This window comes from Strigops habroptila, chromosome 1, assembly GCF_004027225.2.
Source record: "Strigops habroptila isolate Jane chromosome 1, bStrHab1.2.pri, whole genome shotgun sequence".
NCBI classification, from domain to species: domain Eukaryota; kingdom Metazoa; phylum Chordata; class Aves; order Psittaciformes; family Psittacidae; genus Strigops; species Strigops habroptila.
Genome location: NC_044277.2, coordinates 21,049,505 through 21,065,470, shown reverse-complemented (window position 1 = coordinate 21,065,470; position 15,966 = coordinate 21,049,505). Strand labels below are relative to the sequence as shown.

Here is a 15,966-nt window from a genome sequence, read left to right as displayed (position 1 = left end):
TAAAGATTTTGTAAGGCTCGGGCAAAGCTTAGCGCTTTCTATATAGGCCAGCTACAGAAAGCAGTTCAGACCAAACTGCCCCATCATAAGGCTTGAATTCTCCTGGCTAATTGCACAAAAAGTACATTCCCTTGCAGAAGCATACGTGGAAGGGCAGCCTGCTCTTACTGTAACATCTCTAAGGTTTCATACGCTTCTACATCCAAATGCAATAAAAGAAAAAATGGGCTTTATTGAAAAACTACAGCTATAAATCCCACCATTCAAAATACCACAGATGTCCCTGCTTTACTGTGCCCCTCCTCGTTACAAGCTCTCCGGCTTGGACTCTAAGTACTTTGGGGTGAGGGCCCATAGCACCTACATGTCCTCACAGCAAATGACATGATCTGTTGATGCTTCTGCCTCCATAACATGATTCAGTCTCACCACAGCTTCACCCTACATGTTGTGTTGAGTGTCCCAGCTGCCAGAGGTGATGGCCTATGAAAGAGGAGAAGATAAAGGGTATAAACCAGACTGTTATTGATAATAACAGAAGCACGATCTCTCTCCCCACCAAGGCGGTAATCTTTCTCCACAAAGGTTGCAGATAGCCTCCATGGTAAGCTTGATTTTGACCTGTCTTACCTTAGCTTTACCCCAGTTAAACCACACTCCTGTAGATGTCCCAGATGTCATCTTAGACATTGAGTTTTGTCTTGGAATAGATTATTATTATTTTTTTTTAATAAGTGATCTTATTTTGGAAGTTACCTGGAGAAAGCCGTTGTTAAAGAGACAATTTGCAAAACAAACTGGCTTTTATGCTTCATTTGAAGAAGCATTTCTGGTTTTAACTTAACAGAACCTCCAGACTGAGGTTGGCACATTTCTTTGGAAGAGGCTAGTGCTTTGAGCTGATTTTCTCTAAATGCTGAGGGGCTGGCTTAGAAACCAAGGGAATCCTGGAATTTACAGCTCAGCTACCAGGTTTCATGGAGCTGAGCACAGCTTTGGGTTCCTGCAGACCCAATGTGCCATGCAGAGATTCCTACAGGAATTGAAAACTCCTCTGCAGCTCCTCCTCTTTTTTTCTTGTCCTTACTATGAAAAAAACATTAAAAGAGAAAGGATGTCCTGCAAGGGGATGAAAGAAATGACCTTCTCCAGCAGGTTGCCAGGCCTTTCCAGACCTGCCTGTCTCCCGGCCTGTTGAGAAGCACACATGGTAAGTGGTGGGACAATTGGCTGAGTTTCTTTATAGGAGGAACAAGTATGGAAGAGTCCTCCTGTCTTCTCCTCTCACACACAGCCTACCAGATCCCCACAAAACCCCTCAGCAACTCAGGAACTGATCAAACACATCATCCAGAGATGACTCCCTCTCCAGAGCCTCCTCTGCATTCTGGAGAGATGGCTGACTGCTGTCTGCTGACACCCACCTGCACTGTCTGTGGCCCCTTTGTGACAAAGCTGTTCCCCTAAGTGAGAGGAGCCCGGGGACCAACAAACATTATCAAGCCTTGACTTTAAAGGAATGCTGTGAAGAAGTAGTTGGTGTTGGCCCCACTGCTCCCCACCTGGCAGCAGGAGATAGCCCAAGCTTGGCAGGGAGTGCGAGGGAAGGAGAAGGGGCTGTTTTGGTTTGGCCAGGAGGAAAGGCAAATGTTTTCTCTTGTGGCTCCCAAGATGAGGCAGCATCTTGACAGAGGCAACCTGCTCACCAGGCCGGAGTCCTCTTAAGATTCCTCTCAAAAGCTGTTCAACCAAACAGTGGTCCCTTCACAAGCTCCGTTCAGCTGAATTTACTTGATTTGGGATTCTTGCCCCTTTTCATCTCACAGTGAGGTTAAACAGATGTCCTGTCTGCTCCTAGCTCCTTGCCAGGCTCCAGCATGGAGTGTCTTTCAGCTTGTAGCACTGTCGCAGTCGCTGCACTGACCAGCTTCCACTGGGTATCACCTTAATGTTACTGTGCAGGAGTATCTGAAACCACCAGTAATGGTACCCACAGGTATTTTGCTCAAGATAAAAGGGAAGATATCTTAAAAGATGACTAATAAAGGTGTCTGTTTGAAAACCATCACGTGAAAATAGACAGCTGCATTATTGATACCCACCTAGAACCAGCTGGAAATAATTTGGCCAGAAAATGCTGATTTTTCCTGTATCTCTCATTCCAGTTTTGGCAAACATTTACTGAACGAAGAGCAAGGTTTCAGGAATTTGTTGCTCCACATAGGCTATTAAGATTCCTGGAGCACCCGGGCTCTCGGGGCTGCCCTGCAAGCTGGCTTTATCCATGATAGAGCTGATTGTCTGTTCTCTCTACAGGATTTTTGAGAAAGGGCCAGAATAGCTCAAAGTTTGAGTTTTCTCTTTCAGACCTTTAGAAGAACTTCTGTATCTGAAAGTCTTAATTCTTCCTAACTACATATGTGATCAAACAAGATACTAGCTCTGCTGGCAAACTTTACTTCTCCCCATAGCATCACTTTTACGACAACACATTTACCATATGAAGGATGTCCTCTTGGTAGTTAGCTCTTAACTACATGGGGAGATCATGGATGATTTAGCTCTTTCTCAACAGCTGAAGAAAAGGGGGAGTTAAGGAAACTGGACTATGAGTGCTCATGCACTGATCACCAGAAAAGCTGACTACAACCACCACTTCACACAGTCCCAGGCAACTGCCTGTGACCATAGGCCACTTACATTATTCCACTCCTGACTCCATCTTGAGCAAAACTGTGTTACTCAGAGAGCTGGTGACACAAAGTTTTCCAGCTTCTGTAATGTTCAGAAATGAACCATCCTGGTACTGCTATTCAATGCCTGTGTGAGGTTTAATACCTGTTAGTTTAATTGAGAGGGTGTGCAGTAAAGCTGTGTTTACGTTTGAGATTTGGAAAAGCAAAAGTAGAGAAAAGAAGAAAACATGTAACTGTTCAGAGCTACAAAACAACCTTCTTAAATGAAGAAATAAATAAGGGATTCTCACAAATGAATACAAAACAACTGAGAAAAATAGATGTGTGTCTAATCAAACAAAGCCCTGATTAGTTCAGTGGTGGCAGGGGTGCATTAGTGACACCAACCCCTACAGTTTTGCATATCTCTCTTTTTCTAAAGGCCAACCTCTTAGATTTGCATGACAGAAGTGTATTGTTTAACTCTCTGATTCTTACACTTCATTTGTACACCAGGGAAAAACTTGAGAGGGAAATACTGAGACACAGACAGATGAAACCTCTGTTTTTCAAATGTCACGATTCTAAAACCTGATGCAAGGAAGGGGGTGCCACCTGTAAACATTCACTTCAGAGTCTAAAGCAGGGTTTGAAGCTCAGGGCCTCCAGAGTGTGTTCTGTCATCTGCTGCAAACATGGCATGAAAGAGGCAGAAAGTAAGATAACAAGATTTGTGTGTTTGCTAGAAAGAAAAGAAGAGCTCAGTTCTCAAATGCCTCTGTCTTTGGCATGGCCCGGGACACAGCAAGCCACTTAGACAGCAGTATCTCTGACACTGCTCCTGTGCACCTTAGAGGAGGCTGCTACAGCTGACACTATTTGTACCTTCCCATCATCACGCTGTCTGTTGTCCACAATAGGTGCTTCGCTGCCGATATCAGGGGCAAGAATTGATTGCATGGGCCAAGCTGCCTGTTCTCAGTGTGAGATAGCTGAGAGGAGTGCACTCCAGCTCCCAGCACTAATTAGCCACTAATCTCATGCACTGAGATTCCCACACACCATGCAGGCTGCCTTTGGTGACTTTTCAATTAGCATCATAACACTCCAAGCTTTGAGTGCTTTGTCTATATTTATCTTTTCTTCCAGTTGTCAGGGCCAGCAGACAGAGTAAATTAAACCAATTTAAGAGAATCGTGTCTGTTATTTGACAGCTATTAGCCTAAACTGACATAATCTTCTGCCAGCTGAGAGTTGACACATTTGTGTTAACCTGGGTATGACTGACTTGAATTCTTTCACAGAAAATGTGAGAAATCATGTGGGTGCTGCTACAGAAATGGAATTCACTCCTGCATATGCAGGAGAAGTGTCTGCCCTTATTGCACTGATTTGTCATGTCTAGAGGTAGGTGACGCAGGTCTGCTGAATGAAGGAGGGCAAAACCCACACACCAGTCCCAGACCGAACAGGGGCTGTATCAGTGGATGTTAAGGGAACCTTAGGAGAGGAGCAGGCACAGGGAGCAGAGCCTGAGAAGTAATCACTGTGTTTGATTCCTCTTCTAGAACCAGACACCAGTGCTGAGGAACATGCTGCAGCCCTTGGCATTACACAGGTAGCAGCATTCACCTGCAAACAGACTGCATATCAACCCTTGTGGGCCTGATCATCAGCTCACAAAATTAGAAAGATTCTCAGTGGACTCCATCGACCACAGGATCAGGCCTTCTGAAGAAGTGCTTCAAAGGAGAAAATGAGACTTGGGGCTTAGACAGACCTAAAGCCAGAGGAGGCTGCAGACTCTCTGGGAAAGTAATCTGTCAGTAAAGTGCAGGTCAAGCAGTTTCCTGGGCACAAAGGCAATGACTACACATATATGTAACAAAAAATTCCAATTCCTTCACACCGCCATCAGTGATATGTTGGCTGATACAGGCAAGCCCCCAGCCAGGTTGCCACTAGCTACTGCCTCATTCCTGTTGGAATTTTAACTACTGTATTGTCATATCAGAGCATCCAACTCCCAGTCCACCCAGCCCCATTGTCACTGCCACCAAGCTCTGCTCACTGGAGCCAACACCAGCTGCTGGTGCAATTCTCTGCATTAATAGTCAGTCTCTGAGGGGAGGCACTTCAAAGCACCCTCCTCAGACTCAAAAGGTTCTCCCCATTATAGTGCTATTGGTTGTTTACACTGAGGTAATTGGTGTGTGTATAATTGGCCTTGTTTACACTGAAGATTCTCAAATATCCTCAGTCTCCCTTCCCCCTCCCTGCCCTGATGGAAACTCCAAAACCCAAAGGGAACACCACAGAAGAAGGAGAAATCCCCCCTTCCCTGCCCCCATCTTCCAAGGCTGGGTTTGGAGGGCCAAAGCATCAAATTTAACCCCAGGCATCCACTGTCTGAAGCAAACAGAATTTGAGCACTAGCCAGCTGCAAAGTCACTTCTAAAGCAAAAAAATGCAGATGCAGTGCAAAGGACAACTTGAGTGAGTAACATTCTGCATAATAGTGTCTATAAATAACAGTCACAACACCTTCTACGTGTATATCTTCTGAAGAAAAGATGGTCATTTCACCTGTGGCTTATAAAATACCCCCTTCTTCAGATTGCTGCACTCATCCGTACACTTGTTTGAATTCAGAAGCTTCACTGGGTCTACAGTGATGCTGCGGATTGTCTTGCAGTTGCAGAATTCACCACCACTCCAGCCACTGGACAAGGCTGAAAGGTTCAAGAAACAGATGCTGCCAGAGTTCCTGGTGATGCCACGTGTCTCTAATGCCAAGTCTCTCTAACGTCGTGTGAGACTCCAGAACTGGGCTGTGCAAATGCTGTAATTAATTCCCCATGCTTACACCTGGAAGGCTTTCATTCACTCCAACAGAAAAGACTGCTTTGCATGCACTTTCACAATCACTTTAACTCAAAGTTAAAACCAGGCTGCTGCCAAAAGAGGTGGGCCTGCCCTACAACTGCCATCCCTTTCCTTTTATTGGCTCCAGCACTCCCACAGCTTAGGAATAGAGTTTTTGGGGGTCAAGCCAGCCTACTTACCTGCCTGAAAACTAACCCTACTACAAAAACCAAACCAAACCAGTTTTCAGGAAGATGAAAAAGCAAGGCTGCTGCTGTGACACAAGAGGGCAGAAATGCATGACCTAGGGTAAGAAAGAGAGAAAGCCCCTTTGGGTAGGCACATGCTCTTCTACTGGGCTGAGCCAAGCAGTGGTGACTCTAATGTATTTATCTGTTAGGAATCTCAACAAAATATGCTTTATTCAACTTCACTGTAAGGAGGGTTGAAGCATGCAGCTATCCCCTCGCACCTTACAAACAAGATCCCAGGAAAGCCTGGGTGACGAGACCTTCTGACATTCTCGTACCCTGCTCTTTACTCAGGTTGCTGCCTGCTCCTCGCTGTGACCTTGGGGATGCCACGAGAATCCCCACTACAGGATTACTTCCTGCTCCCTCCACCTCTACTGCGTTGTGGTACCAAGCTCGGTGTCAGCCACCTGCACTTCATACAGACGTAAGACTGACAAAAATTTTTATCAGGAGTTATAAAACTCTGGTGAGAATGGACTCCACTAGGCCCAAGGTAAGACCTGTCCTTGAAGCCAGCTATGATACTGCATCATCAGTTGTCCTGTGTAGATACTGATTTCAGCTTAGAGTTATCAGTGCAACATTTAAAATTCAACCTATGCTGCACATTGGCTGAACCAATTAGCTCTGATATAATGAGATAAAGACACTTGGGCTAAAAATCCCACATTTCAAATGCAGTTCTTCTGCTTTGTGAGTGCAATTCACCCTGAATTTCCCTCTCCCCTCCCTGTAAACTCTACCTTCACCTTTGCTAGTGATTTAAACAAAAAAAGGGCAAGGTTGGCCTGAGAAAGGCATTTTGCACTCTCTCAGGCACTGCCTGGGAGCCCACAGGAGGGCTGAGGGATTCTGCTAGACAGCAAGTTTAATGAGCAGTTAGGCATGATGATGTTTTAAGGCCTAAGAATCTGCAGTCAACACAAGTTTGTCAAAACAGGTAATCCCTGCCTGTGCAGTTTAAAAATAAATGTATTCTGAACTGGGCAACTCACTGGTTTCACTGGGAATGCAAGAGCAACTTCCAGGAGTCAGGCTGGAGCATTCAGCAACCTACCTGTCTGCATCTGGCACCAGCCTGAGATTTGGGCAAGGGGTAATAAATTCCTGGCTCTGCACAAATTCCCCATATAATATCTGGCAAATCTGTTGCTCAAAAACCTCACGTATAAAATGGAGAGGTGCTGCACCTACCTCCCCACATCTGCCTCACACACCTCCTTTGAAACCTTCACAGATCAGGAACTGTCTCTGGCAGTTGATGCCTGGACTGTGGGAGCTTGAGCAACTCCTCTGTGATACCAGATGTCTTTGCCTTGGGGCTAGGAGACTGCAGGGTGTCATTTTGGCCTCCCTCTCACACAGGCTTCCTGAACCTTTGAATGTGTCCTCCTGCACCTAGTTAGCTCTGGAATGACACAGCCTAAGTACATGATTTTGCCTCTCTCCCCAAAGCACCTTAACCACGGTATTGATTATTCAGAGAAGTGATTTATACCCCTAGTAATGGTAAAGCAGGATTTGCCTTCCCCTGGGAAGTCCTAGTACTCAGAGCAACGTTTATGCTGAAACAAGGAGCAACACACACATCTCGCCCCCACCCTTCCCCGCAGGGCTATTGCTCATGTGTGGGAGCTAGAGAAAAAAGCAGTAAAGAAATGGAGCCTGCTTTGCTCAGGCTCAGGCTCACACCCAAACACTGCATATAAACAAACAGCTATCTCCAGGTACTGTTTTCAGTCAGAGACAAGCAAATACTCAGCATCTCTGTCCTGGAGCCACATAAAACTTCTTCACTGCAGAATATTTTCACCTTATTTCTTCCTGGAGCTAAGATTTCCACTTACTTGGGGAAAAAAGGAAAAGAAACAAAAGTGTAAGGGAAAAGCACAGATGTTCTAAATCTGTTTATTCTGAGAAATTTGGTTTCTGGACTGAAATGGAGGAAGCAAAATCTGCAGTGCAAGTCCTATGCACAGTAAGAAGTTTCTGCATCCTGAATGAATTGAGAAAACACGGATGTTTTGTCTGATCCTCCTCTTAAACAAGTCACTCAGAGAAACAAAGGTAGGGTTATAAAGCAGCATATGCCACAGCCATGGAACACAGTTAAAGAAGTTGGAATTACCTAGTAACTCCAATCTGCATTTAAAAACAATGAAAAAAACCAATACTGGATTAGACAGTGTAATAATGCACACAGGTAACAGAGATACTACAGAAGAAAAATGAAATGTAAAGGAACTTGGAACCAACATGTCAAAGTGACGCACTGAAAGCCCGATTCCTGGGCTATCCCACAAGTCTGGCTATCCCACCACACAGAGGTGGAATGAGATACAGTAGTTATCACATCTCCCTGGGTGTCAGGGAAGTCCTTCTAGCAGCAGAGAAATAGCAGAATCTACTTTCACAGCAGTTTGAGTAGAGATAAAGCAGGCTTGTAGGTGCATGCAGGGCATGTGCATTGTATAAACACGGTATCGCTGAGACGGTGAACCTGATAGGACAGGATGATGAAGCAGCTGCAGGGGATCTAGAACTGGGGTCTTCCCCAAAACACGGACTAAATGATCTTGAAGGTCCTGAGCATTGAAGAACCAAACCCAGGCAATAAGAAAGGTCAAAGATTATGTCAACAAGCTCTGATCCTACATTGCCCCAAAAGCCTGATGGAGTAATATTATATACTGCCTTTATGTATATGAACTAAGCCAGTTGGAGGCTTTCTTCTGAAATACTCCTCTGTTTAAAAGAGAATAGCAACAAATAGTAAGAGAGTGACACTGCTACACCTGTCTGTAAAGGTACTAAAAGCAGAGCTCACAAAGCTTAAACAGAAACACAGAGACACAGGGTCTAGTGACCTTTACATAGAACAAGGCACTGCAGAGATCTCCTGGCTCCAACACTGGTTCCTTTTGTGCCACAAGACAATCCTCTTTATCTTTTACCCTTCAAATGAAATAACATTTGCCTGCTCCTGAGGGCAGACACAAGGAAAAATGAGCAACTGCCCAGGGGCTATCAACCCCACCTCTTATTCAGCAGATCCTGAAAGCAACTTTTTCCATTTGCTGTGATTTCTTAAGTACCTTGCTATTTGATTATAATAGCGACCTATTTTGAGGGAAAACTGCATTTATTTTAAGTGAACAGGATCATACATCCACAGCTTTGTTTCCCAACTGCTGCTGCTCCGTTTGGAAAGTATTTCTGTGGATTCTTTGGGCTACATTTACTCTAGTTCCTGAGTGTGGGAAAAGTAAACAAGCAATTGTTTATATGCCATCCTTCACCTTCTGCATGCTGGAACACTTACACCTATTTCAGGACAGACTGTTAGAGCAAAAAGAGACACATTTGTCATTGTTTTTAGAATGCTTATTATTGCAGTGCAGTATTTTAGACCTGTGGAGCTTCTATATTTTTAAAAACCCTCAACATGCTTATAACCAATGCAAAGGCAGTTAAAGCTCTTGAGTTTTCCACATGTTGATCACATCCCTATTTCAGATTCGTTCAAAGGAATGATGTTCTGTAAGTCATAATGGTTCAAGAACTGACTGGTAAGAGCTGGGAGCAGCAGCCTCAGTGGCAAACAGACTTGGCCATTCCCACTCCCCAGTGAGAGCCGTTTAGTCCCAGTCCCCATGCAATTTAGAGGGCCAGCCCACCTCCCCCAGGCACCCACTGCAGTACCAAGAACTGTGGGCTCATTTGTACAACTGAGGGAATTTGTGTTGGAAAAGGAAGGGTAGAAGGGAGGAAGTTAAATAAAAGAAAAAACTTTAATTTGGAGAAAAAGTTGATTTTAAACCACTACTGTCAATTAAAAAATGTTCTAATTAAAGGTTAAAAAAAAAAAAAAGGATATATAGATATTAGAACAATTTTCTTCTTACGTTTCCCAGGAACTGTTCACAGCCTGAACAAACTAACAGCATTTTACCTTCATCCCCAAATAGTTAGAATTAGGATTACTCAAAATGTGTCTACAAACACATTTTTGTTTGCAATTTTGCTCTACAATGATGCAAAGATCCTGTTGATTAATCCAGGAAGCTGGACTCAGCTTCAGGAAGACACACTGGACATTTTTCTCACAGGTCAGGATATTTAGGATCTCTAACTTTGCCCCATAATAGCATCACACGATTTTAATGTCAACTTAATCATATTTGCAGAATCCCAGATCCCACATCACGTTATATTGTCTTTCAGAGATGCCTTCTTATTCTTTTTCACACTATGGTTTTACATTAAAAGGAAAATTACTGTCATTAGGTGACCTAAGTGTATTTTCCCAATGTTTCAAAATGCTTGTGCTAATCACTAAAAAACACTACCAGGCAGATCAAAGCATCTGCAGAAAAACTATCGTTCTACATTAAATTATGTTGGATTGGTTCCAAAACTGTGAGTAATCTTTATGAAATGGATTGGTACTTTAATGTCTGCTAGTCAAGTATGAACCTAATATTCCCATCTGTTGTCAGACTTTGCCACCGCCTTAGCTGTCTTGGTGTCTCAGTCCTGAAAAGATTTCCATGCTGTGAGCTATTTTCACCACTAAAAATTACTTCTCCTGTTCTAAGCTGAAACAACATTGTGTGTGCCCCAGTGCCTAAGTTCAGTGTTGCAAATATACAGGATAGTTGTAAGTTTGATATCTTTCAGACCATGAATTCTACACTGTCAATGAGCAAAACGAAAATAAAGCCCCTCCCTTTTTTTCTTATGTTTCCAATGCAAATCAGTATTTCAAATAGAAAGTGCCACGCTCGGCTCCACACCTTACCCTGTGGCCAGGAAATACTTGATATTCCATGGTCCTCCACATGGCTGAACTGCTGCAGTCGTACAAGATGTGGAGGCACCTGAGAGCTTGAGGCTGCTAAAGGGATCCCAGCAGACCTGTTTGGGGAGCACAAATTGCAGTTTCATTGTGAAGCATTAGGAGTAAACTCTTATCAGGATCTTGGTTAACTAGAATTACTTTCTTAAAGTTAACAGTGCAGAGTGATTAATTCTTAGAGCATATGAAAGATCTATTTGGGGTTTATGAGGGTTGCACTGAAATATTTTAAGCTTATTTTGATGTACATGATGGCTTCATTGAAGTCAGTTGAGGATCAAGGTCTGCAAATTCCAATAAATATATTTTCATGCAGAAGACAACTACAAAGGAAAGGCCAAAGGGAGGATTAACAGTAAATTGTTGCATATCACAGGATTAGTAGGTAGGTGGTTGTCTTTGAACTTATTGTGAGATAATACATTTTATATCAACAGCCATCAATGACATAGAAAGACACAAATAAAAATACCTGGTAATCATTGCCTACTGAAAACAGTTGTTTTCAAACATCTGCTCTCTCACTGAACTGCTTTACAACACTGTTTTGACATAAATATCTCTTTAACATCTTTTATCACATAGGCTTCTTTTAATAGTTTTCTGAAAGATATTTTAGGTACTTAGTGCAATTAGTGAGCCTACTTGAGCCTTATTTGTACACTTTATTTCCTTTAGCCAGCGCTGGCAAGTCCAAACAACATTGATGGTAGCTGCTATGAAGTAAATAGCGCAAACATGAGGTGAAGCATTAGACAGTTGAATTCTACACTGAATCCTTACAACCCCACCACAAAAAATGATCAGTTGGTGTGCAAAGAAAGAAGCAAGCACAGTATAAAAAAATAGTAGTTTACTGTTTTCAATTTCTCCCATACACCCCAAAGACAAGTCCTAGATTTTCAATAATGTATGACATGACTGTTTCATTTTTTGCTCTACAGGAAGCGAGACTGGTCTGGCCAGAAATAACATTAGCTGAGTTTTCAATGACTAACAGATTAGTTTATAATAATCTTGTAGATCATGAAGAATGAGCATCAGGCTGGATTAGGTAGGACTTGTTTGACCTGCTCAGCTAGAGGTGGACGCTGACACTTTCAATTTGATTCCAGTCTGCAGTCTGAAGCAAAAGGCTCATCCAGAAAATGATAAGCCCTAAGTCTACCTACCTAGTTAAATTAAGTTTCAGGGAATATTTTTCCAACTAAGCAAGTTCCAACTAAATAACAGTTAACAACCTCAAATCAAGAGACCATTACTGCATTTTCCACTTACATTCCTAACTTTGACCTTGGAACACCATCTAGGATGGTGAGCAGTAGTAATTCAGTCTCCCAACTACCTCATTCTAAGAGAATATCTCCCGAGAGCAGGCTGCTAAAGGCAGTTTTGTATTTGACCCAGTACTAGAACAACAAACTCCATTTCAGTTTGAGTTACAGTTTGGGTTTGGTCCAGAACTGCAGATGGCATCAAATGCAGTTTCCTTCTTGTAAAATCACACATCAGGAGCATTTCTACCTTGGGGAAGGTGGCATTTTCAAAAGTGATCATCACTGTTCTTCCTCTCCTTCTTCCTTTATGTTTCATACAGGAAAAAACAGGGGGGAGAGGAGGGAAGAAACAATGACATCCAAATGTTTCTCGTAATTGAAAGATTTAAAAAGAGAAAGAGGATACCCGAATTGGCGTTAATCCTATTGATGGTGCTCAAACAGGTAACCTTTTCACGTCTCAAAGTTTCTTTCAGCATAACAAATATTTGGAAAAGAAACCTTATCATTTCTGCAGTTAATAGGGGGGCTTTTAACTGTTACAGCATTCTACCAATGTGTACCAACCCACGTTAATGTGCCTGAAAGACTCAATTTGTTTTAAGATTACATAGTAATTCTGTATTCAAAACAATTGCATTATTTGCAATGAATAAATTACTCTATTTTCTTTTTTTTCTTATTAAGCCTTATGGCTTCCTCAAAATGTATTATACAAAATAATTCATAGAAGCATTGCTATTAATAACGGTCTCCAAGTTCAATACCAGTATTTTTTATTCAAAATCCAGGCCATATTAGCAACTTCTGATTGGATTTACAGATTGTATAATAATGTTTCTTTCCTGCAACTGGTGAATGAAAGAGGAGAACAGCTAACTAATATCTGGTGCTCAATCAAAGCATCATTGATCTAGCTAAGGTATTTTTCTAATTCTGTTTAGTTAAAGTGACAGGAATCTTCATGGGGCTATGTTTTAGCTGACTTAAAACTGATTTATACTGAATTGGCTTAATTTGGTAAGTTACTATGAATATGGATAAGGCCTGAGACTCAGTAATAGATATTTGTGCTTGACTGCAATCCTGTAATACCAAAGACTTTACACAGTCAAATTTGATTCTGACTGCAAGAGTAGGTGAAAGAAGATCAGGCCCCAGATCACAATACTTCATGTTTTATATATACATATATATGTGTATGTGCATATATATATTTGGTTATACAAACATATATACTTCTGTGAATATCCCTTCTACTACATTCCTCTATCAAGTGGAATCAAAGGTAGAAAATGGAAAATGCCTTCACCTAAGACAGTACAAATTTGATGGTTTGGACATGATTCAGCTAATTTTCTTGCAAAGATCCCTAACTAATATAATGGTCTACCCCACATAACGCTGCATTCTTTACACATACAGCACTATCTGTACAGCAGGGGTTATCAGCAGTCAAGTTGGACACCTATACAGGAAGATGTCTCCAGGAGGACAGGTCGTAGCCGAAAGAACTAGTGGCGTCCTGATCTGTCTCGGGTGGAGGAACGGGGACTGAGAATGGGTGAGAGCAGATGGAAGTCTCTCTGCTACCCTTCCACTCCCTCTTCACAAACTGACCCAGCGGGGGAGAGGCCCTCTCCCCCACCAGAGGCAAAGCCGCTGCCCACAAAGCCCGATCCTGCTCTTTGTAACCCACTCAGGTCTTCAGGCAAAGCACTCAGCTGGGTGTATCGGGCTCACGGTGGCTGACAAACTGATGGCGCAGTCTTCTCCATCCACTTCGCTTTCCTCAATAAACACCCTGTTCTCATTTCCCGATTTTCTCTCCAGATTTCCCCTGCTGACAACACAGACCCTTCAGCCTGCCTGGATTGACTGTTAGCTCTCAGATCCACACAACGGGCGTCATTTCCTGGCACCACTTCATCCCTCTGCCGTGAGATGCCTTCTGCACCGAGGCATTCACCAACTTCAAGCCTGGCTGGTCCCAACCGTGGTAAAAGAAGTAAAAATTGCCATAAATCCATAAAAAATCCTAACTATGAAACTGTCCTGCAGAGGCCGACCTCTCCCGGGGCACCATCCAAGGGCAGGCAGAGGCCAGCCGCGGCGGCCAGTGGGTTCTGGGCACGGCTGTCCCGCTCCGAAGGGCAGGGCGCCCGGCTGGCTGAGGAGCCCCACACGCCAGGAGCCTCGCCTCAGCGGCCAACGGCCGCCGCGCGAGGCACCAACGGCCCTGCGCCTCACCGCGCCGCGCCTCGCCTCCTTAGCGAGGCGGGCCTCGCCCGGCCCGCTCCGTCCTTGGCGGAGGAAGGGTTTGTTTGACGGTGGAACTACCCGCCGCCGCAGCGCCAGCTCCCCCTTCCTCCCTCCCTTCCCCTCGGCGGCAGCGGCAGGCCCCGCGGCTGCCTCCCGGCGCGGAGCAGCGCGGGCGCGAGGTGCGTTACCTGGAGCTCGGCAGCCTTACCTGTGCGCGCCTCTTCCAATGGCAGCGCACCTGCCGGGCCGCGCCGCCCAATCAGCTGGCAGCTCGTCCCTCTGCCCCGCGCCTTTAGTGAAAGAATCCAGCGCCGCTCGGAAAGTTACCTGTGCGCGCCCGGCCCGGCCGCTCTCTGCCCGGCGAGCCCCACATGCGAGGGGGAGGGGGCTCTACCTGTCCTACCTTGGCGGCTGGCTGCGGAGCCGGGAGAGGGGGGGAAGGAAAGCAGAATTACCAGTAGCTCTGGTTCTGCCGTCCCGGGCGTTCACACACACACACACACCTTCACCTGCACAGACCTGAAAGTCCAGTTCCGCCAGGGAGACGGAGGCACCGGGAAAAGGGGAGAGAGTTCATTGGATCAAACATGTCACAAGAGACGGACAAGTAAGTGATCGCAGGCACGCCGCTGCTCCCGCTGCGCGGGGCTGGCCGGCCCGTCGGGCTGGTCGGGTTTCCCCCTCGCCGGTGGCGGACGCGGACCTGCCGGGACGGCGCTTCTCCCTCCGGAAAGCGAAGCCGGACCGTGCGGCACAGCAACTCCCAGAGCGCCCGAGGACAAGCCGCGGCTCGCCGCCCCCCACCTCGCTTTCCACCTGGCTCTGGGGCTTCCCGATATTATTATTTTTAGCTCCTCTTTGATATGTTGGGGTTTTTTTTCCCTCCCCTCACCTCGAGGGTCACTTGTCGGGAGGGAGCTCTCCACCCCTCGCCTAAGAAGAGCGGAGCGGCCTCCGCCCGCCGAAGGCCCTGGACTTAAAAGTGCTTCTTGGCTTTTGTGTTAGCGCAACAAAGGGCTTTTATCCCGGGCCGGGCACGGCCCTCTTCCTCCCCTCGGCCGGTGCCGGCAGGGCAGGGCGGGGGGCCCTTGGCGCCCTAGGTCCGTCTTGCCGCCCGCGGGACGAAGTGCCCCGACTCTGCCCGGGCGCTCCCCGGCCTCGGCCGCCCCAGCCGCTGCGTGCGGCGCTTTCAGCCTCGGCGTCCTGACCTTGTTTTCCCGCCGGGCCGCCCCGCCGGGCCCGCGGCTGCCCGGGGACCGGCGCCTCCGCCCGGGGTTAAAAAGTAACTTTCGGAGTAGCGGCGCCGGAGGAGAAGGTGGAAGCCGCCGGTCCCAGGCCCGCCGCAGCCCTTCTCCCGCCCCGGCGGGGCACGGCGGTGGGGGCCGCAGGCCGCGGCGGCCGGGGCCGGGTGCAGCGGGGCGTGCGGAGCTGCCTGCCCCGAGGCCGGCGAGGCCAGAGGCACAGCGGCGATGAAGCGGGAAGCCCCCCGTGCCTGCCGGGGGACGCGAGCTGTGGTGCCAGGTTTCCCCGGGGCACGCAGCGGGACTGAGACGGAGCCAGCGATGGGCTCGGCGGGAGCGGGGCCTGCCCCGGGTGGGTGTCCGGTTCCGTTAACGCTTCGTGCCGATTGGGCACAAACCAGGGGCTGTTTGTATTTACCCCGTCCCCGCCCGCCCTGGTGCGCCGAGGGGTAAACGCGATGCCTGTTCCACGATGGCGGCGAGGCGGCTGGGCGTGAGGGCCGCGGCCTGGCTGGGGGCGCGGCGCCGGGGAGC

At 46.3% G+C, this 15,966-nt stretch overlaps 1 protein-coding gene and 1 long non-coding RNA gene across 5 annotated transcripts in view; one reads left to right on the top strand and one right to left on the bottom strand.

Annotated features, from left to right (window-relative positions):
• Window positions 1–207: 207 nt before the first annotated feature.
• On the bottom strand, window positions 208–14,633 carry LOC115614086. Its single transcript, XR_003993618.1, has 3 exons — window positions 14,380–14,633; window positions 10,596–10,711; window positions 208–483 (listed from the first exon to the last, which is right to left on the bottom strand). It is a non-coding gene; the product is annotated as an uncharacterized LOC115614086 (long non-coding RNA).
• Window positions 14,558–15,966, top strand: part of GRHL2 (grainyhead like transcription factor 2) — a 65,844-nt gene continuing 64,435 nt past the window's right edge. For 3 of the 4 annotated variants that reach the window (XM_030500352.1, XM_030500342.1, XM_030500331.1), the window contains exon 1: window positions 14,558–14,798. In XM_030500352.1, coding sequence (XP_030356212.1) covers window positions 14,779–14,798 — 20 coding nt within the window. In that variant the 5' untranslated portion in view covers window positions 14,558–14,778. Of the gene's footprint in view, window positions 14,799–15,680; window positions 15,785–15,966 lie in introns of those variants that run through there. The other variant, XM_030500361.1, reaches the window with a different exon arrangement.